Here is a 22,450-nt window from a genome sequence, read left to right on the forward strand (position 1 = left end):
CCAATCTCTCACTGGGTCTACTTTGACAAACATCCTAGGAGTTTAAGAATAGAACCAGAGGGTAGAAATCAAGTCCTGAAACACCTCTTCTCTCTTCATATTTCAATCTGCCTTTTTAGTACTATCCTGGTCTTCTATGGTGACTCCTCTACCTACCTGTGCTTACCTACTGACTGGCCTGGGATATGCACCTTGGGCTTCACCTCTTCACTGCTTTAAAACTCTTTCCTCCTATCTTCGACAAAGCTTAGAGGAAATATCCCAAAATCTCTTATAGATTTAAGACCAGGTAGAAGGAATGCAGAAACAAAGAGGCCTAGACCTTCTCCTAGCAGGAAAAGGGACGTCTGCCTCTTTCTGGAAGAACAGTGCTGCCTTCCTCCTTCCTCTGGTTGCCCCCGCTGTATCTCGTATCTTAGTTTCTGCAGGACCTCCACTCCTAAAAATGCTAAACTGCTTTATCTGCAACACCGTCCAACAGTTGGCCCCAAAACAGGGTGAAAACATCTTGTTGCTCCAGAAAGTACAGTATACATGTCTGTCTCAGACGACCCACACTCCCCCATCACCCTTTCTAAGCTTAAAGCAGCTCCAAAAGACTGACCGTCACCCATAATCTCTTGTCTCACCCTCACCTCACCTTTTTAAAATAAAAGATAAAAGAAATGTTAAATTGGCCTCTGAATGGCCTTTAGGTAATTACCCATCAAAAAATAAGGAGATGGTTGCAGTGACCTTTGGCTAGAATCCTCCAGCCAGAGCCCTCCCTTACTAGGAGCCAATACCCATAAATGGGCTGATGAGGTCACAGTGGCAAGTAAACTAATCAAAGTACTCGGGCGTTCTTGCGACCTTACCCCTCCAGCAGCAGATGGCGTAACGGTTATGTCACTGGACTCCCATGTAGTCGACCACATTACAGGTCCCAGAGCTGGCGGGTTAAAACTCAGGCCGGGTGTGTGTGTATGCATGCCCAAAAGCCCAAGTGGAGAATGGAGGAGAAGGGATTATGGCATGGCCGTTCCCTTGGGGGATGATTTCTCGCTTTGTGTCTCTCTCTGTCTGGCAACACACGTGCCCTACAGCAAAAATCTCTCTTAATAAAAACCCAAAAAACAAAGTTCAGTCTAGTGGGAAACTATGAAGGTGAACATAGAAAGGACAAGCACAGGAAGTATGATACCTGCCAAGGTTAGGGAATGCCCCATGGAGTCGAATGCCCAGGGATCACAGTGAACCTTGTGGCCACAATAACACAGAAGCTCAGACTTGAAAGATAATTCTCTTCCATTCAACCCTTTTATTTTATGGATAAGGAAACTAAAGCTTAGAAAAATTATGATTTACATAAAACAAATTAGTGGTAAGCAAGGCTTATAATTCCTGACTTCAGAGCTTTAAGTGCCTGGTTTTTTTTGTTTTTTTTTTTGTTTTTTTTTTTCTCAGCCTTGCCTTGATTCTAGCCACACATACACGCCCAGTGTGAGTTTCAAGTCATTGGTCTGGGACTCAACCAGGGTTGGCTACATGGGAGTCAGTCCAGTGCCTTAACCACTACACCACCTGCTGGCCCGAGTACAGTATTTTAAACTTTCATTTTTCATAGAAAAAAGTAAACATTGAGTAAATAATTGTAGATAATTTTTAACTTGTTGACAAGGGTGACATGCTTATCATAAAATAGAGGAAGTAATTTTTTTTTTTTTTTTTTAGTTTTTGCTATCGGGTACTTGTCCTTGCCAGAGAAAGAGAGGGAGAGAAAGTGAGAAAGCACTCTCTGGGTCTGAGTGTAGGGGGTCGGGGTTGGTCTTACTGCAGTCCCTTCTCCTTCATTCTCCTCTTGGGATTTGGGGCACATGTGCACACAGGCCTGGCATGTTTTCAAGCCATTCGCTCTGGGACTCAAACCTTGCAGCTGGCCATGTAGGATTCAGCTGCCTAACTGCTACACTACTGGCTGGCCCTTGCAAAAAATTGTTTAAAGTTCATTTCATGAAAGAAAAAAAGAGATAGAGAGGCATCCCAACAGGATCCTCACACTGGGGATTGCAGCCCAGATCACAGGAATGTATGTATGTGCTGGTGTATAGAGGGAGGTCCTAGGATGTGAACCTAGGACTTTCCCACATGGGCCCATTCACCTTACTGAAATGCAGCTGCCTGGCCCCTGCATTTGCATTTTAATAATTGGGAATTTGCAGTCAACAGCATCATACATTTTGGAGCTACTTGTAATTTTTCATTAATTGTGTTTATTTTTCACATTACAGTGAGGATTAAAGTCTAAGAATTCCATGATGAGTCCAGTAAACTGCTGATCTTGAAATAATTAAAAATGTTATGACTTTTAAATACCTTAACTCTTTTAAAAACACTCTTGGAATGACCTTTTTCTTTTCCTTTTTTTTTTTTTTTTTTTGAAAGGTTTTCCCTATAGGGGGCGTGTGCTCACCAGGAAAACAGAAAGCGAGAAATAACCCCCCAGGGGGGATGGTCATGCCACAGTTCCTTCTCTTCCATTCTGTTCTCGGGATTTTAGGCACACATGCATACACACCCGTCATGAGTTAAAGCTACCGGGTCCGAGACTTGAACCACAGTTGACCACATGGGAGTCCAGTGACATAGCCATTATACTAACTGCTGGTCTCAGAATTTTCCTTTTTCTCATGGGTACTTCAGAGGCAGTGTTTTGTACTTCCATCAGTAGCTGCTATGCTTGGTTATCTCTTTTTATGTAATGTTAGCCATTGATAGTCACTGTCTTAATCGATGACATCTAATAGAACTGACTGCACTGATGAAAATAATCTATATAATGTCAAATAGAGTAGCCACTGGCCACATGTGTCTATTCATTAAGCACTTAAAATGTGGCTAGTGTAAGGGATTTATGGTAATTAAATTTAAATAGCCACAATTGACTGTGGATATTGGATGGAATAGGCAGGATGGATTCATTTAAGAGTAACAGAAGGCGGGAACCAGCAATTAGCGTAATGGCTATGTGTCTTAATTCCATGATGCCACTGGCTGGCATCTGAAGCTATATTTTTGATGAGACTGTCTTATAACCAGAGAGAAACTAGTAATATATAAATGCATTAGTCTTCAGAAACACAGCTAAAGTTAAAAATATTTGTTTTCATTCCCCCTTTATTTTTATCTGTCTTTTTTTTTTCTTGTCTGGGAGTCAAACACTCACAGTCCTTGCTAACTCCTGTTTCTTCTTTTTTTTAGAGAGATTTTTGCTAAAGGGTATGTGCACTCACCAGAGAGAAAGGCAGAAAGCAAGAAACCACCTCACAGGGGAGATAGCCACCCTACAGTCCCTTCTCATTCTCCTTTCGGGGTCTTAGACACACATGCACATGCACCTGGCATAAGTTTAAGTCTCCAGGTCCATGACTCAAACCCTGTTAACTACGTGGGAGTCCACGAGGTAGCCATTACACCATCTGCTGGTCCCACTCCTGTGTATTCTTAACTTATTTACAAGTAATAACTCCATGCATGGGATCAGCAGATGGCATAATGACTATGTTGCTGGACTCCCATGTAGTCAACCATGGTTCAAGTCCCACACCTGGTGCCCTAAACTCACAACAGGTGTGTGTGCATGTGTGCCCAAGATCTGGAGAGGAGAATGGAGGAGGAGGGATTGTGGCATGTCCATCCCCTCTCGGGGGAGGGGCGTGGTGATTTCTTATTTTCTGTCACTCTGTCTTTCTGGTGAGCACGTGCACCCTATAGCAAAAGTCTCTCCAAAAAGAAAAAAGAAAAAAAAAAAAACGTGCATAATACTGAGCGTTCAGTGTCACTAATAAAATGCAATGCACCACACGGATGATTTACTAGTGAACAAAAATTCATGTGTAAGGTGAACCTGCAATAAGATAGAACTATCCCTTGTCTTTTGGTTTTCCTAGCAGTTGATCCTGTCTCATTTTTCCCTATTAAAGGTTCCTCAGTGGTGTGCTGAATATTGCCTTTCCATCCACTACCAGCACGGGGGCGTGATATGCACACAGGTCCACAAGCAGACCGCAGTCCAGCTCGCCCTTCGGGTAGCGGACGAAATGGATGTTAACATTGGTCATGAAGTTGGCTACGTGATCCCTTTTGAAAACTGCTGTACCAGTGAAACAATCCTGAGGTTGGTGTTTGGGAGGTTCATCTGCTCCCTACTAATGACTCTTGGCTCAAGTTCCACAGTCCTAAAAAAACATTATTCTTGCATCCACATGTTAAGCACGTTACTACATGTTATTATTATATACTCTGGTGTATAATAATACTTGGTGTCTCTTCACCAGCCTGACATGCACCAGCTGTTTACCCACACTGGTATCATCAGATATCCTGTTTCGACTTCTTCATGACTCCCCATGATCTTCTGAAAAAGTTACAACCTGTTTGTTTGGCTTCCACATTTCTGTTCCTTTATGTTTTTCATTCCCTGTGTTTGGAATCTCTGGTCCTCTTGTGGGCTTCACTAATTCCTCGCTGTCACTTAAGACTCAGTTTAAGGGTCACCAGCTCCAGGAAGGCTTTCCTGACCTTCCAGGAGTATAAATTAGAAAAATCTCTGCTGGGCTTCTATAAAACTTAGGTATCAATCTCCACCATGGCAGTTTAGATCAGTGTCTTTTAAACCTATATATTTTTGAATCTTGCAAGTTCCATGGAACCTGTGGCTAGTACAAGTTACGGGTTTTCTTCTTTATATTTAACTTCATAATAAGATTTCCTTTGAAGAGAGGGTTCCAAGAGCTTTATACGAACAAAGAGAAAAGAAAAAGAGGGGACAAGAAAGAGGAAAAGGAAGTGAGAAGATTGGAAAAATCACTGCTCTGGGTCAGTGCTTCTCATGCAGTTTCAGAGAACGTGAGAGTGTGTGGGACCACATGACAATGACCAAAGCTGCTCGCATCCGGGAATGACCATCTCACAGACTTCAGCTCCTGCATGTGCTGCCTGGTCACTCTGAACTGTGGAGATATCCCAGGACCAGATGCATATCTAGGACCCCTCTGGCCGGTATACCGGCCTGCCATACACACCCCTGGAAGCTTTGCTGTGGTGTATCAGGCGTACCCCTCAGGCGTATTTGACCTGCTCGTCCTACCAAGGACGTTCAGTGAATTTGACAGGGAAAGGAAGGAGGATTTCCCTGTCCCAGTCAGCTGCTGCAGACACTCGTACAGTTCTTTTTCCCACTAAGATGTGATTAATTTGGTGTGTATTAAGCTGCTTTCCCTGAAATGATTATCTTCAGAAATAAAAGACATTAGTCTTCAGACTAGTGTCAAATCATAGGGAATCTTCAGATCAAAGGATCTTCAGATCTGGGGCCAGCAGGTGGCATGGAGGTTAAGGTACTGGATCCCACATGGCAGAAGATGGGCTGGGGGGAGAAAATGAGAAAGCACCCCAAGGGGGGGATGGCCACATGGAAGTCCCTTCTCTTTCGTCCTCTTGGGAGTTTAGGCACATACACACTCACACCTGGTATGCTTTTTAATCTTCCAGGTCCAGGACTCAAACTACATAGTCAGTTTTATGGGATCTTGTCGCCTTAACCACCACAGTAGGCTGGCCCTTAGCCTCACCTTTTAAACATCTATCACGTATTGGACTTGGCTTTTTAAAACTTTTTTTAAAGAAATATTTAATTTTATTATTATTTTAAATTTGTTATAGGGCATATGTGCTCCAGAGAGAGAGACAGAGAGACAGAGAAAAAGAAAGTGAGAAAGCAAGCCTCCAGATCTCAGACTCGAACTGCAGTTGGCCATGGGGGTATCTAGTGCCTTAATCACCATGCCACCTGCTAATCCCCTGAACTTGGCTTTTATGGGGATGTTTGGTGATAAAAACCCTGAGCATTTAATTCTGATAGTCAAAGAAAGGACTATAATTTATAATAAAGCATATTTAATTCTGATCTATTGGGTTGCCAGAAAAGTCATGATACATCTTTGCATAGAAAAATACATCATGACGTTTTCCGAGGACCCAATATACACATGTAGCATTTCTTTTGTAATATAGACAGCACCTTACAGTATGATGGGGCTGAGGACAAGTTTGAGGAGAGCTAGACATTGGTGGCCTATTTTGGCCACTGATGGTTCTGCTTCTTTCTGCCTCTGCGGGGCTGCCTGGTCCTCTCATCATCTGTCTGTCTTTACAGTTGCTCTTGTTGCTGGGATGTTATACCTTCTTTTCCACCATGACATTTCCCCAAAACCAGTGTAGAGTTAGCAGGTATTCTGCTGAATTGTGTAAACAGGCCTTGATTTACAGAGAAAAGGCCAAAATTATAGTAAAAGGAAGTAATACCTTGTTTTCTCCATGGTATTCTGTGCTCTGAAGAGGAGGTTATGTGTCTATAAAAAGAGTATTCTCAGGCCAGCAAGTGGCATAGTGGTTAAAGTGACTGATCCCACATGGTAGACTTCAAGGTCTGAGTCTCACACCCGGTAGCTTGAAAAACATGCTGGGTACATGTGCATGTGTGCCCAAAATCCCAAGAGGGGAAATGGAGAAGGGATTGTGGTGTAGTCGTCCCCCCCGGAGGGGCGGGGTGATTTCTCCCTTTCCCTCTCTCTGTCTCTCTCTATAACAAAAAAAAAGGGAAAAAAAAATCCTACCCAGAGGATTATTATGAAGACTAAATGAGTTAATATATATAACCAAGGGACCAGCAGATGGCATAGTGGTTATGTTGCTAGACCCTCACGTAGTCGACTGCAGTTCAAGTCCCGGACCTGGTGGCTTAAACTCACGCCAGTCATGTGTGCGTGCGTGCCCAAGATCCCGAGAGGAAAATGGAGGAGAAGGGATTGCAGCGTGGCCATCCCCCCGGAGGGTGATTTCTCACTTTCTGTCTCTTTCTGGCAAGCGCACATGCTGTATAGCAAAAACGTCTCTTAAAAATATATATATACACATACATATATATATACATATGCACACAAACATATATATAAAACTGAAACATAGTTAATGTACATAGTAGCTATTTTTATAATTACAGTTATTTATAACTTTGTAATGATAGAACCAGATTTATTTTCCAGGAAAAGTGTGCTAGCCATAATTTTGAATAGGCTCAAATTGACTAGCTATTTAAGTCACAGGATTTAAGATTAATTATTGATTATAGATAGTAATGTTCTCTATTTGATACTGTCCTTTTTTCTTTGTCATCTCTTAGTACCTAATCTATCAGACAAATGGTAGACATTTAGTAAAACTGTCTTTATGCCCATACTTGTTTTTGGAAACTGTTGTAACAGTTTACTTCTTCTTTATGCTCTTTTCTGGCTTTTTTTTAAGCAGTAGATACCTATATTATATACCGAAAATATTCTTTCTTAACTACATAATCAAAGCATCTTGAAGACGTGATATATAGTTTTCAAATATTGATCTTTTCAGTTTTGAAAACTGAAAAGTTCTTAAATTTTTATTCAGGTCAAAATCAAGGAAATATTAATATTAGTAAAACTTTTAAGTATTTTATTATGATCTGAACTTTGAGAAATTTAGTCTTAGGAATCTAAAATATAAATGGCATTTCCTGAAACCTTGCCAGTGCAGCTATATTTTTTACACAATTATTAGTAATGACACTTTTTAAAATATTGTACACACGGTATCTTATTAACATAAAGATATGTATCTTTGTGTTATGTTAAAAAAATGAAGGTTTGCATAGTATGTTTTCATACTGAGCCTTGTGATTTCCTTAGTATTACATAATCATCTGGAAGGCCAGCCCTTGCTTGCAGAGTCTAATAGAATTTTAAATGCCTCACCACCTTCTCTTTTCAATTAAGCTTAGATGTATTACATAGCATATGCCTTGCCTCTGCATTATGCGCAGCATTACTTTTCTATATGATCAGTACTGGGACCAGCAGATGGCATAATGGTTATGTTGCTGTACTCCCACATAATCAACCACAGTTCGAGTCCCAGACCTGGTGGCTTAAAACTCATGCCGGGCGTATGTGTGTGCTTGCCCAAAATCCCAAGAAGAGAATGGAGGAGAAGAGGTCACAGCAAGACCATCCAGAAAGTGATTTCTCACTTTCTGTCTCCCTGTCTCTCTGTTTCTCTGGTGAGCACATGCACCCTATAGCAAAAACCTCTCTCAAAAATAAATAAATAAATAAACAAAATAAAAAGCAATGCTTTGGGCAAGCCTCTGATGGCTATATCCCATATGGCTGACCACATGGTTTGAGTCATGGATCCAGTGGCTTAAGAAACATTCTGGGCGTGTGTCTATGCATACCCAGGGTCCCAAAAGGAGGGAGTTATGGCGGAGAGGGTATTGCGATGTGCCCGTGCCCCATGGGGAGTGCATTCTCCCTGTCTCTCTCTCTCTCTCCCTCTCTCTCTCTCTCCCTCTCTCTCTCTCTGACAAGTGCATGTATGTTCTGGCAAATTAAAACAGAAAGGAGGAAAGAAGCAAAGAAAGGAAGGAAGGAAGCATTTATTAAGCTCTAGCATCCACCAAGCACTGGGCTGGTACATATATTTTTTCATTTAACCATTTGAAAAAATCTTCAAGGTGGACATTACTATCCCATATTTATATTATTATTTCCAGAGAGTACATGCATGTACTTACCAGAGAGAGACTGGGGCAGGGTAGAGGTGGGAAGATAACACCATCCAATGGAGTGTAGTCATGTTGCAATCCCTCTCCCTCATTTCTCCACTTTGTTGGACTTTTGGACACACCTGCACACATGCCCATCATGTTCTTCTTGTTCTCCATCCCACATTTATAAATGGAAAAACTGGAGACCAGCAGATGGCGTAATGGTTACGTTGGTGGACTCCCATGTAGCTGACCACGATTCGAGTCCTGGACCCGGCTGCTTATAACACACTGGTGCATGTGCGTGCATGCCCAAAATCCCAAGAGGAGAATGTAGAAGAAGGCATTGCAGCTTGGCCATCTCCTCTAGGAGTGATTTCTTGCTTTCTGTCTCTCTGTCTCTCCAGCAAGTGCATGCACCCCATAGCAAAAATCTCTCTCAAAATAAATAAATAAATAAATGGGAAAATTGTGGTTTATAAACACCTTGCTCATGGTCAAAAGCCAAGGAGAGAGTCAAAATTTCCAAACCTGGATATCTGTTACATCTCATATCACTGTCAAATTAAATCAGTTTCTTCTTTGGTATCCATGGTTTTGGTGATAAGGTCCATAGTCTGTGTCAGTGTGCCTCATGTCACCCCAAGTTTGATGACTTGCTAGGAAGGCTCATAGGATTTAGCATATAGGTACTTGCAACTAAGATGTATTGAAAGAATGCAAAGCACAACCAGCAGAGATGATGAATGGGTGAAGACCCAGGTGCAAGCCTTCAAGAGTTCCTGCTTACATGGGATAATGCAGGACTTCCCCAACAAAGTGGTGGCAACACATGTGAAACTGTGCCCTACTAGGGAAACTTAATAGAGGTTTTTACTGGGGATTGGCCACATAGTCACCCTCTGCCTAGTACATTTCAAAATCCCATAGGAAAGCACATGTTCAGAAAAAAAAAGAGATTTTTAAAAAAATAGATTTTTGCTATAGAGCAAGAACACACACTGGAGAGACAAAGAGATGGAAAGTGAGAAATCATCCCCTGGGGGGATGGCCATGCAGCAGTCCCTTCTTTCTCTCAGGATTTTTGCCATGCCTGCACACATGTCTGGCATGAGTTTCAAGTCCCCAGTACGGGACTCAAACCGCAGTCAGCCATGTGGGAGTCCAGCACCTTAACCACTATGGCACTTGCTGGCCCCAAAACATATTTCTTAAGCGATTGAGTTCCAGTGAGCCACTCTTAGTTCTGAGAATAGTTGAGAACTTACCCTAACTAGATCCAAGTTCCCAAATGTCTCAAAAGCAGGCCTTTCTTATTAATTTCTCTTTGTGATGCCAGTGGGTATGAGCATATACCAAGGAGAGTGAGCCAGAGAGAGAGAGAAAGAAAGAAATCACCCACACCCACGTGAGGCCTGGTCACACCACAATCCCTTTTCCTCCATCCCTCCTTATCAAGATCCTGGGCACACGTGCACATGCACCTAGTGTGGTTTTCAAGCCACCAGGGTTAGGATTTGAACTGTGGCTGGCCATGTGGGTCCAGCTTCCTCCTCAAAGTGCTTCATTGCTGTGCTATGTGTGAGGCTGGTCCTGCAAGCAGGCTTTTCTCAGGATGGCAGTCTCAGAACTGCTGTGGAGGATAAATAAAAGCAATAAGCTTAAATGTGTAGAAAGTATATGGACTTGTTTTTATTTTGTTTTAAAGCAGTAAAAACTAGGTAAATAATAGGTAAAAAATAAAACAGGTAAATAATTAGTGTCCAAGAGATATTTTCATGATGCTGAATGACTTAGAGGCTGTTGCTTTTATTATTATTATTTTTTTATCCCAAAACCTACTGGAAATTTTTATTAAAATCACTAATGATGGGCCGGCAGGTGGCTGATAAGGGTGTTGGACTCCCACATGTGCAACTGCAGTTCAAGTCCTGAACCTGGTAGTTTGCTTTCTCACTTTCTCTCTCTCTCCCTCTCTCTCTTCTCTCTCTGTCCCTCTCTGTTCAAATTTAAATAAATTAATAAAAGTTAAAAGAAAATCTTTAAAAAAATCACTAATGATCCCTCCACCTTCTAGGAATTCTGGCTAATTTGCATATGCTCTTAAATAAGTGGTTTGTTTTTTAGACACTTCGATGATTAGGTGGATGACATTTCAAACTTGATGCTAACCTTTTGGTGATATCATCTCTTGCAGTGAGCCACCAGTAAGAGTCCTAACAGTTGGCTAGTTGGGCCATAATCCTGAGGCAGAATTATCATTCTTGTAACTTTTCCTTGAAAAGTGTATGCTTTTACTCAAAATTTTTCCACCAATGAAAGAGAGGAGAAACTGCTTACCTGACAGTGTTTTATAGTATTACTTTATCATTTATAAAGCTCAAGGCAGGTGTTAAAATGCAGCTCTTATTAATGTACATTATTAACACAGAGGGCATTTTTGTTTTTTAATTTGGGAGAGATTTTTTGGCATGGGGTGCATGCCCTTGCCAGAGAGAGAAAGAGACAAAGAGAGAAAGTGAAAAATCACCCTCCAGAAGAAATGGCCATTCTCCAATTCCTTCCCCTCCATTCTCCTCTCAGGATTTTGGGCATGCACACATACGTGCAGTGTGTTTCAAGCTACTAGGTCCAGGACTTGAACCACAGCCAACCACGTGGGAGTTGAGTGCCTTAACCAGCACGCCACCCACTAGTCCCCTAGGCAGAGGGTTTTTTTTTTTTTTAATTTTTAAAAATCATTTATTTATTTAATTCCATTTGTGATTATTATTTTTTAATTTGACCAGAGAGAGAGAGAAAGGGAAAGTGAGAAAGCAAGCTGCTAGGTCTGGGACTCAAACCATCGTCACCATGTGGGAATCCAGTGCTTTTCACCACCACACCACCTGCTGGCCCCCTAGGCAGAGGTTTTTAACTTAGGGTTCAGTGATGATCCTCAGGGGGTTTGTGAACAAAGTTGGTATAAATTTCGTTTGTATGTCTCTGTATTATAGGTTTGTAGACTTTATCAACTTAAAGGAATTTTGGCCTCAATAAAAATTTGTAACCACTGCTTTAGAAAGAATTATAAGAAGGACATTTTGTTGTTAGAGAAGTTCTTTGCATATTTGCAGTTCTTTTCATGAGAAATTCTAACCTTAATGTTTCTTCTTTATAGGTATTGTACTGATGACATGTTGCAAAGAGAAATGATGTCCAATCCTTTTTTGGGTAGCTATGGGGTCATCATTTTAGATGATATTCATGAAAGAAGCATTGCAACTGACGTGTTACTTGGACTTCTTAAAGATGTTTTACTAGCAAGACCAGAATTGAAGCTCATAATTAACTCCTCACCTCACCTGATCAGCAAACTCAGTTCTTATTATGGAAACGTGCCTCTCATAGAAGTGAAAAACAAGCACCCTGTGGAGGTTGTGTACCTTAGTGGGGCTCAAAAGGATTCTTTTGAGTCTATTTTACGCCTTATCTTTGAAATTCACCACTCTGGTGAGAAGGGTGACATTGTTGTCTTTCTGGCCTGTGAACAAGTAAGTAAGTAATATTCTAACCTAACATAGTAATGAGGTATTTCATTTGGGAAGCTTTTAATAACTAACATACAGGTCTCAGTTTGCTTATTAACTGTTTAAATATTTGATCCCATCACACCTCATTTTTTCATCCTTTAGAAGGAGCGTTATTAGGGTAAATAAAACCTGTGTTGAAAGGAGAACAAGGAAGTGCTTCTTAGATCACACACTGCACTGAAAACAAAGAACTAGTGAGGCATCCTGAGTTTGTAGAAATGATCTCCAGAGCCAGCTTCTTTCCACTAGGCTCAGGCTGCCTCATGGGCCGCCCCAAATGAGAGCTGGTTCCACTTACACTTGCTGTGAACTGGTAACTCACACAGTAGGTACATGCTGACCTCAGCTGCCTCCTTATGTTAGGAGCAGGTTTTCTTGGAAATCAGGAATATAATCCAAGTAGTTAGTATAGAATTATAATTATACAAAATTATAATAATACTTATACAAAAACCTTTCCCACAAATGTGTATGGGGGAAAACATAATTTATATAGTCCAAAAGACTGTCTCCCTAGACTGGAGCTCCTTTTCTCTTTTAAGTTTTTGCTATAGGATGCATGCACTTGCCAGAAAAAGACAGAGAGAGAGGGAAAGTGAGAAATCATCCCCTGCGGGGATGGCCACACTGCACAGGGTTTTGGGATTTGAGGCACACCCGCATGCACATGTACCTGGTGTAGACTCAGCCCTGCACAGTCAGCCATGTAAGATACAGTACCTTAACTGCCATGCCACCCACTGGCCCCTGGATCTCCTTTTCTTAAAAGGTGAATGAGAAAAATCATATCTTAGATTTCTCAAAAAAAAAAAAAAAACACTTCAAAAGACTGATTGGAAATATACAATTGAACATCTTTTCCATGCTTTTGCTGCTTTTACACAATTAAGGTGCCATTTCAAATTGCTTTTCCTTTTTTTTTTAAGTAATTGCAGCTACACTGGCCCTCCTCCTTTCTACTGGCCAAATCTAAAAGCCTCCAGAATTAGAACTCTCTTCTTAGAGACTAATTACCCAGCCTTTTCTTTTTCCTCCTTCCCACCTTTTCATTCAGAGAGTAAAAACACTAGTTTTTAGACTGTGACTCAAATATGTAGTGCTTCCAGTGATTAGAAACCAAGAAGAAAATTGTCTGGTATAGGGTGAGCCACCAGCTGAAGAAAGACTGCTCTCTCAACTACTCACATGCTTTCAGAAATGATTTCTGTATTTATTCTATTTTATATTCAAAGCATAAAAGATAATTAAGCCTTCTAGCTTTGGGAACTTTAGACAGTTATCTTACAACTTAAATTTTTATCTTTTTTCTTAAGGAAAGTAATTCAGAATCTTAGATGTACATCTGCAGCATATTTATCAGTTTTCTGTATATAAACGATACACATTCTCTTCAGTTGTAAATCTTCTACTCATCCAGTGATTTATTCTATTACCAATCCCTGCATGATAATAATAAAGACTGATGGGAGGAACAGTGATCTAAGTAAAAATTCTAAAAGTGAATTTTTGGAAAAATAAAGCTCCCAATGGAACAGGGGTAGGGGTAGGCTTAGATTATTCTTATAAGTTAAATATAAGAATAACTAACTGAACAGTGACTTTTGGATTGTCATATTTTAGAAGATGCATTTTTATCATAGCCAGTAGTGGAAATTGTAAGTTGAACATCTGTAATCTGAAAATCTGAAATCTTCCAAAATGCAAAAGTTGTTGAATGCCAATATAATGCTATGAGTGGAAGCTTCTACTCCTGACCTCAACTGAGAGGTTGCAGTGAAATGCAGATACACCATGCCCAGTTGCCTGGCACCACCCCTGCCATGAATTAGTCTCCATAGTTCACATGCTGCCCTGTGGCTCAGTACTTAGTTGAGACTGAGAGCCCTTAGTGTTCAGGCATTGTTCCTTATCAGTTAACCATCTTTTAACTTGGAAACCAAAAAATTAAAAAAAATTTAAAAAAATAGACACATAAGTTGAGATTTATGATAATGTTTAACCAAATTATTGTGCAATACTTAAACTATCACAAAGTAGGTGTCATTTTGGAGGTTGTCCTGGGAAATGTTCTGTGCAGTTTTGAGTCTTTCATTTGGAGGACTACATATATGCTAGATATCTTCCTTCACTGGGTGTTGCCATTTTCCTTTGCTGTGCAGGTAGTTAGAGAAAGTCCACATGGGACCAGCAGGTATCGTGGTGGTTAAGGGTGCTGGACTCCCACATGGCCGACTGCGGCTCGCATCCTGGACTTGGCAGCTTTCTCTCTCTCTTTCTCTCTCTCTCTCTCCCTCTCTCACTCTCACTCTCACGCTGTCCCTCTCTAGTCAAATTTAAATAAATAAATAAAGTTAAATAAAATAATTCTTAAAAAAGTAAGCCCCACACACGTAAATGTACTGTACCCATTGAATAGGAATCAGGAAATGAATAAGCAATAGGTGTGAAGCACCAGAGGCATATTTTAAGTATTCTTTTTAGATTCTGAAGACAATGACCTCACAGCCCTGGGGCTGTTGTACTTGAGAAGTCTGTATACAATATTTCTATTTTGTTCTGCTTTTTTCCTTCCAAAGATACTTTTTATTCTTTTTCTCCTATTTGTAACAAAAGTCAACATTAAAACCCACCTACATCTAAAAAGCTTTAACAACTAGAAGCAAGTAAAAAATGAAAAATTACGCAACACAAAGTAATGATGTGGTGGACAAGTTCATTGCCCTGATTGGGTCATTATAGAACAAATACATGTTTGGAAAAACTGTAACTCATATGTATGTACAACTAGTATCTGTAAATTAGAAATTTAAAAAATTAGCGGCCCAAATTACTTTTTAACAGTATTCTAAGAGAGTAAGAATTAACATTTTCAGTGCAACTTGAAAGTATATTTTGACAAAAAATTGCTCATGAGTGGGCTACTGATATCAGATCTCCTTTTCCAACTCCAAGTGATCTGTTGAGGGTCAAGTAGCACTCATGGGCAGCTTGCTAGATACGGTCTTTCAGGAGGGAATGTATATCCTTGTAAGGTGAGGCAGCCTCAAGGATCAGAAGAATGCAGCTGAAGTACTTGTTCTTCCCTCTCAATATCTAAACTATCCTCATGTAATGCATGAGGTAAAATGAAGTGATCAGCATTGTTAAAACAGTAGTTTTGTTCTCATTATTCCATTTGGCAAGGTTTCATTCATTATGATAAATAGTCATGCTTTTTTGTTTCATAAAAAATCTGTACCAAGTAAATCAAGTGCACGCAGAAAAGGGGAGTGTGACAAGAGAAGATATCCATAATTGTTGCTGGTATGGAACACAGTGGAATGGCCTTGGATCACCAGAGAGTAACTCGCCCTGGTTACTTGAGCCTTGTAGTGCTGGGCTCCTTTTCCAGGCAGATCTGTCTTCCTGCAACTCCCTTGAGCAAATTCAGTCCCATTCTTGAAATGGTATGGGAAGGAAAAAGACTTGAACTAGGGAAATGAAGAATGCAATCAAGTCTTAATAACTATAATGGCCACGGAAAGTCATTTTTCTTTTTTAGGTCTTTACTGAAATCTAATCAATCTATTGATATTAAATGAGTTCCTCCCATTTGGTGATTTTCAAGGGTCTTAGGAGATAGAAATTTTGGAAATATAAAAGGGAGAAAAAGTCACATTAAGTGTCATCTATTTTATATAGGGTTCCAAAAATGATTTGTGATTTGAGAAATAGAAAAATACTATCTAAAATGCCTTACCTTTTAAAGCTTTTTATACTAATTACCTGGCATGTAGTTTTATGGCAAATAATTTACTTTTTTCTTCCATTTTACAGTGAAAAAGTTTAAAAGGATATTTCTAAATCATACAAACATATAAATAGTAATGACTATTTTCTGTCTACTTTCTTGCATTACTGCCATTGTGCTAATGGTCAAAGTAATTTTTGAAGTGATCCAGGTGGAGATCCCAATTATGGAGTATGTTTGTTTACATGTTTTCATAGGAAATCTGAGGATTGTTTTATAATTCTTGGTTCTGAACCATTAAAACATAGTGCTGCATCATTGATGTGAAAATAATTTTTGTTTATCTGTCATTGTTAATGGATTGGGAAATTGCTTCAAACTAGAAAAAAATAGGATAAATGCAGAGAAGTGAAGATGGTACATTTCACAAAAGAAGCACCATTTTGTACTAAAAGAAATGAAATTGTTTATAAATTATATTTAACTTCCCCAAAGAAATTTCCTCCTCCTGTTATATCTTCTTTTTTTATTTAAAGATATACATAGGAAACAACCAAGACATTTCTTTCTCTGTATATATTACGCAGTATTGCCTAAAATTTTATTAAAGCTTTTTTTTTTCTTTTAAAGTAGTGAAGTTGTATCATACTTTATTCTCATGGATGATTTTTTTTTTCCATTTTAGGATATTGAAAAAGCCTATGAAATTGTTTGTCAAGAAGGGTCTAAGTTAAACCCAGATCTTGGAGAACTAGTAGTTGTTACCTTGTATCCAAAAGAGAAGTGTACATTATTCAAGCCAACTGATGAGACTGAAAAAAGATGCCAAGTGTATCAAAGAAGAGTGGTGTTAACCACTAGCTCTGGAGAGTCTTTGATCTGGAGCAACACTGTCAAATTTGTTATTGATGTGGGTGTAGAAAGAAGAAAGGTAATTATTACTGGGTAGGTTAAATAGACTGCTGCTCATTGTCAATCAGTTTTTGGGGTTCTACTATTTCACTGACCAGAAAGTGAGGATGAACTGTATGATCTGGGATTCTCTGAATTGGGTCACGTGCACAAAGAAGAATTATTGTAACCAGTAACAGAAATCTTTTTTTAGAAAAATAATTATTATTTGTTGTTATTATTATTTTAATTTAACCAGAGAGAGAGAGAAAGGGAAAGTGTGAAAGCAAGCTGCCAGGTCTGGGACTCAAACCGTGGTCGGCCGTGTGAGAGTCCAGTACCTTAACCACTGTGCCACCTGCTGACCCCCAGAAGCCTTAATTACATATGTGTTAATTAGCATCTTGGTAGTCTGGAAATAAACTGAGGAGCCAGAGAAGACATTTTGAGGAAAGATACAACTAAGGTGGTGGTTCTCCTTGTCAGTATTTTTTTTCTTTAACTAAGGAAAGTATTTGATTCCTACACTGATCTTCTCTTATGTACCTCTGATAGATATTTTAGTAGTCCCTTTATCAAAGAAATTAGCATCCTGCCCCTGGTAATTTACTAAAAATTAGTTTCAAGTACACTGACTATAATGTTAGCAAAAATTTTGGCTTATCAATTCACATGATAAATTTTCCATCCTAAATTTTTTTAAAAAGTATATTACTTTCGGGACCAGCAGTTAGTGTAATGGGTATGTTGCTGGACTCCCACGTAGTCGACCGCAGTTCGAGTCCCAGACCCGGCGGCTTAAACTCACGCCAGGCGTGTGTGCGTGCATGCCCAAGATCCCGAGAGGAGAATGGAGGAGAAGGGATTGCGGCATGGCCATCCCCCCTGGGGGGGGATTTCTCACTTTCTGTCTCTCTGTCTCTCTCTGTCTTTCTGGCGAGCGCATGCGCCCTATAGGAAAAACCTCTCCAAAAAAAAAAAAATGTATATTACTTTTATCACAATCTTTAAAAAATTAGAAAAAAAATGAAAATAGGTATTTCAAAAGACTTTAGGAATTTACCATCAGAGCACACGAGATCTGAAAGGAACCTACCATTACCATTATTAGATGCTGAATAGCTTTTATCTGTCCAGGCTATGAGCCTCCCATTACAGAGTAATCACAATGCTTAGGCAGGTTTCCATGGAATCAGTTAGTTGATCTCCATTCAACTAGTCTTCCCTTTAGAGAACCAGCATTATTAACCACGTGTAAGAAAAATCACCGTGAGTGTGATCAATGGTGTGGTATTAATTGTTAGGACGGAAACATCTCAACGTATGTTATAGAGGTGAAACCAACAAGATCGCATTCAAGTTGAACAAAACTTGAAAGAAGCACAGCACTGTCGGGTGGTAAATCTTTTCTCGGTGTGGCATGTGAGTATGTGTTATTTACCAGTACAGTGCTTTAAGAAGTGACAGCTCTAGTATTTCAGCAGATGATATAGAGGTCCCATAGTTATTGAAGCTACAATGAAAGCAGACAACCTTTAAATCCATTTATCAGAGCACTCGCAGTTTCCATCTCAAGGCAAGTGAAACAATAATAAATATTGTACCAAGAAAATGAGTCTGTAGCAGAGCGTTTCAGGAAGTAAAATGCTGCAAACAGCACTGTCACTTCAGGTTCAGTGAACCTGCTAAGTCTTGAGTTATCTGATGCTAAAGATACTGTCTTTCCATTTAAAGGTGTACAACCCGAGAATAAGAGCAAACTCACTTGTCATGCAGCCCATCAGCCAAAGCCAAGCAGAGATACGGAAGCAAATTCTCGGCTCATCTCCTTCAGGTAGCACCGCGGACACCAAAGTGAATTACAGAAATGCTAGAATGAAGGCAGAGCAGAGAGACTAAAGCCATTTTCCTTCATTTCTTTTAGGAAAACTCTTCTGTCTATACACTGAAGACTTTGCCTCCAAAGACATGAGGCCACTTAAGCCTGCAGAAATGCAGGAAGCCAACCTAACGAGCATGGTGCTCTTTATGAAGAGGATAGACATCGCAGGCTTAGGCCACTGTGACTTCATGAATAGACCAGGTAGCTGTGTGTTCCCGTGTTAGCAGGGCAGGGGCCCCGGGCCGGTCTCACCTATTCCCAGCCCTAAGCAAGTCACACTCGGCAGTACACGTAAACCGGAGATTTCGTTTATACTGAAGCATTTTTCTCACTAAACGTGGGGGAGGGGGTGTTCCCTAAAAGTAATTGAAAAAAACACACAGAAGTCCTCTAGGAAATATCCGCTCTGACCATGGAAATGGACTTTGATTAGACACTGGAGCCTGGGGACTGTAAGCCAGGCCAGCAGAAATAAGGCTGGATAGTGGAGGGGGGAGGTGTTGGGGTAGATCCATAGAGGGTAAAAGAGAACTCTCCCTTGGCAGCTTCACGTTCCTTAGAGCAGATACTCAAGGAAGGCAAATGGTCCTTCCTTATGAATCGTTAACTATCACCCAGGAAAATCCAGTAGAATTGTACTCATTTGTAATTTAGGTCACACTTAGGTGAGAGAAGTAAAGTTTTAAACTCAGGACTGAGACTTTGTCATTATAATCTAACTCATTTCTCTTGGGGGACTCTCTCTCTAGTGAGTATAATGAGAAAAGCCCTCTATTCTAGCAGTGGCTGTGGCTCCCTCCCTCTAGCCCCGTGGCTTGCTAAGATCTTTGCTGCTCCTGCAGCCAGCCGCTTAATTAGAAGCCACCAGAATGCTGAATAAAAGGCTAAGGAAACACAAGGACAGGCGTTTCCTACCTGTGTAGCAGCTGCCAAAGCCACAGGGCAGAGTGCTACCATGGACTCAGAAAAGGAAGCCAAGGATGGCTCTGTGTGAGCCCCGTGGTTTTGTCTGCATTCCCAGTTACCTTGTTTGGTATGCCGGGTAAATGTTTCTTCAGCTCTGGAGTTAGTATCTGGGAAGTGAATGTTGACTAGTTTAAAACATCACCAACCAACTGGTGAGGAGAGCTTGAAAGCAGCAAATGCTGTACTTTTGCTTGTCCATTTAAATACTTCCATGTTCTCGGGCCAGCAGGTGGCATAGTGGTTAAGGTGCTGGACTCCCACATGGGTGACCGCAGTTCGAATCTCAGACCTGATGACTTGAAACTCACGGCAGGCATGTATGTGTGCCCAAAATCCCAAGAGAAGAATAGAGGAAAAGGAATTGTGGCATGGGGGTGATTTCTTTTTGTCTCTGTCTCTCTGTTGAGCACATGTGCCCTATAGCAAAAATCTCTCTAAATATATGAATAAATACTTATATATTCTCAGTAATAACAAAAGCAGTAACATTTATCTGATGTTTACTCACATATGAAATCATTTAACACTTGCAATCACCCTGTGAGGTGAATGCTATTATTTGCTCCCTTTTGCACATGAGAAAACTGAGTCATAGAGAAATTACATACCTTAAACACACATGGTCACTAGTGGCTTCAGAGCATCACATGGCTGTGCTTCTGTCATGAACAGATCAGCTACACTAACTTCCACAAACCACCCTCTGGAAAGTGTAGGAAGAGAAAAATGGCTTCTCTCTACCCTCTTAGGTTCTCTGGGCTCCATATTCAGCTGACTTCAGAGAAGTTAACATGAGAGGCAAAATACACACTGAATGACATATGTACACACAGGAGTCCCATGAAAGAGGAGACTTGAAGAGGGGTCACACGATCGAAGCTTAGGTAGCATCCTGAGCTACAGAAAGGAATACGAACTTGGGGCCTCTGAGGGAGATGGTAGCAATCCAAGTTATGGGAGGACACAAGGTATGAGCAGCTAGGGGAGGAGATGGGTGTTGCATCAAGTGTGTCTTGCTCTGCAGTAAGTCTCGTTAGTAAAAGCTGTCTCCCAGCAGCCCTTTTCCTGCTACTTTTACTAAGGTAAATTTCCTTTACAGATATGTTTCTTTTACAAAAGGACAGCTTTTCAGAGCTACTCCTGTGTCTGCAGTTTCTTAGAATAACCAGTTCAAACAATGCCAAAGAAGTATATTTCGGGGTGGCATATTCTACTCTTCTGTAGTCAGGTTTTGAGGTGGTGTGTTGTGAACCCCAACAAGAAACATGTTTCATTTTTAAGAATTGCTCTTCCAGTCCTACTGCTCACCTCTCAAGACAGAAGACACCAGCCGTTAATTTCTTAGGCCTCTTCTTGCTCAGGACGGTGGATGCTGAGCAAACCAGAAAGCAGAATGCTAAGGCAGGCTTGGTGATGTCACAGATCTAGAAAAGCAAACCATGGCAGCGCAGTAGAACCCCTGTGTTCTCTCTATGCAGCTTACTCCATGAGGCTTACAGTTGACAACTGGGGACAGAAGGGTTAGGGTCACAGTTTATTTTTGTCTGCTGACAATACACACATAATTATTTTCTGCTGTGCTGGGAGAAATATATAACTGTGGATTAACTCTGACTCATCATTTTGAAAGCAAAAAAAAAAATGCTTGCAGCTGCTGCTTCATTTTATCAACTTACAATTGAACACACAAATGCAGCAAACTTGTTACCCTTTTCAGAATTCATGAACCATGTAAAAATTAATTTGGCATAACTAGGTTAAGGGCTATTGAATTCCTTTGATATGGACAATTTTTTTTTTAATTCATTTTGTTTCTTCCTTGGCTGCCTGAAAATTGACCTCTTGTCATGAATGACACAGGCACAGTCCATCCCGGTTAGAAAGCTCAGGATGGACCACTTTAGTGGAAACAGATGGTCTGAGACTGCTGTTACCCTTGGAAGGCAATGATACATAGATAGGAATTTGGAGAAAAACTAGCTAAAATGTACCAGCCCACACCAGCTGTCATCTTTGTATTTCGACTCAGAACTCATTTTGTTGGTGGCCAGATGACTGACGTTGGTATGATTTATGATTCTCTGGATTATGGAAAGAAAAATGAGGCTGAACACAAACTGTCAGAACATGAACTGTAAGATGAGACGAAGATATCAAAAACACAGACAGCGCAGGGAGAGAATTAAGTCAGTGGTTGGGAGCAGAAGCGTTGCTGCAGAGACCAGGGTTGGCCCTAGCAAAAAGAGGAATTAAAGATTCTGGCTCCATCTGTGCAGATGGTGCAGATTTTTACCAGATGATTCTTAATTAGGATCTTCTGGAATAGTATTTGCCCCACTAAAAGCCCAGTTTGTGAGCATACTAGAGAAGTGTGTGTGTGCTTGTTTGTAAATCACTGGAAACTCAAGATTTTGCTTTGGAACTTACACAGTGGTCTTAAAATGTTATGTTCTGTACTAAAAGGAGAATGGGAGGGAAGCAGACTGCTGACTCCACATTCACACTGTGGCCCTCACTGGTAGTTTTGCTGCAGATCCCTGTATCCACAGGCAGGAGTGAAGCTGCTCATTGCCACACAGACAACCCGAGAGTTAAGCAAATACTCTATTGCTGCCCTGACAGGAGGCCACAGTCTAGGTTTTCAAGTTAATGAAGGTTACACTATTATCTGTTTAATGGTGGCACAAAAGTTATATTAAGATGGGGAAAGGGTAAGAAAAAGGGGGGTAAGTATGCCCAAACAACTCTATTTTTTTTAAGAGAGATTTTTGCTATAGGGGGTGTGCACT

The 22,450-nt window shown here is 40.5% G+C and overlaps 1 protein-coding gene across 1 annotated transcript in view; it reads left to right on the plus strand.

Annotated features, from left to right (window-relative positions):
- DHX32 (DEAH-box helicase 32 (putative)) overlaps positions 1 to 22,450 on the plus strand; it is a 47,895-nt gene that overhangs the window by 8,791 nt on the left and 16,654 nt on the right. Inside the window, exons 2-6 of the mRNA XM_006143896.3 lie at positions 3,963 to 4,156; positions 11,781 to 12,153; positions 16,608 to 16,853; positions 18,548 to 18,647; positions 18,738 to 18,896. Coding sequence (XP_006143958.1) covers positions 3,963 to 4,156; positions 11,781 to 12,153; positions 16,608 to 16,853; positions 18,548 to 18,647; positions 18,738 to 18,896 — 1,072 coding nt within the window. The remainder of the gene's footprint in view (positions 1 to 3,962; positions 4,157 to 11,780; positions 12,154 to 16,607; positions 16,854 to 18,547; positions 18,648 to 18,737; positions 18,897 to 22,450) is intronic.

The sequence above is a fragment of the Tupaia chinensis genome, unplaced genomic scaffold, assembly GCF_000334495.1.
Source record: "Tupaia chinensis unplaced genomic scaffold, TupChi_1.0 Scaffold000113_1, whole genome shotgun sequence".
Classification (NCBI taxonomy): Eukaryota; Metazoa; Chordata; class Mammalia; order Scandentia; family Tupaiidae; genus Tupaia; species Tupaia belangeri.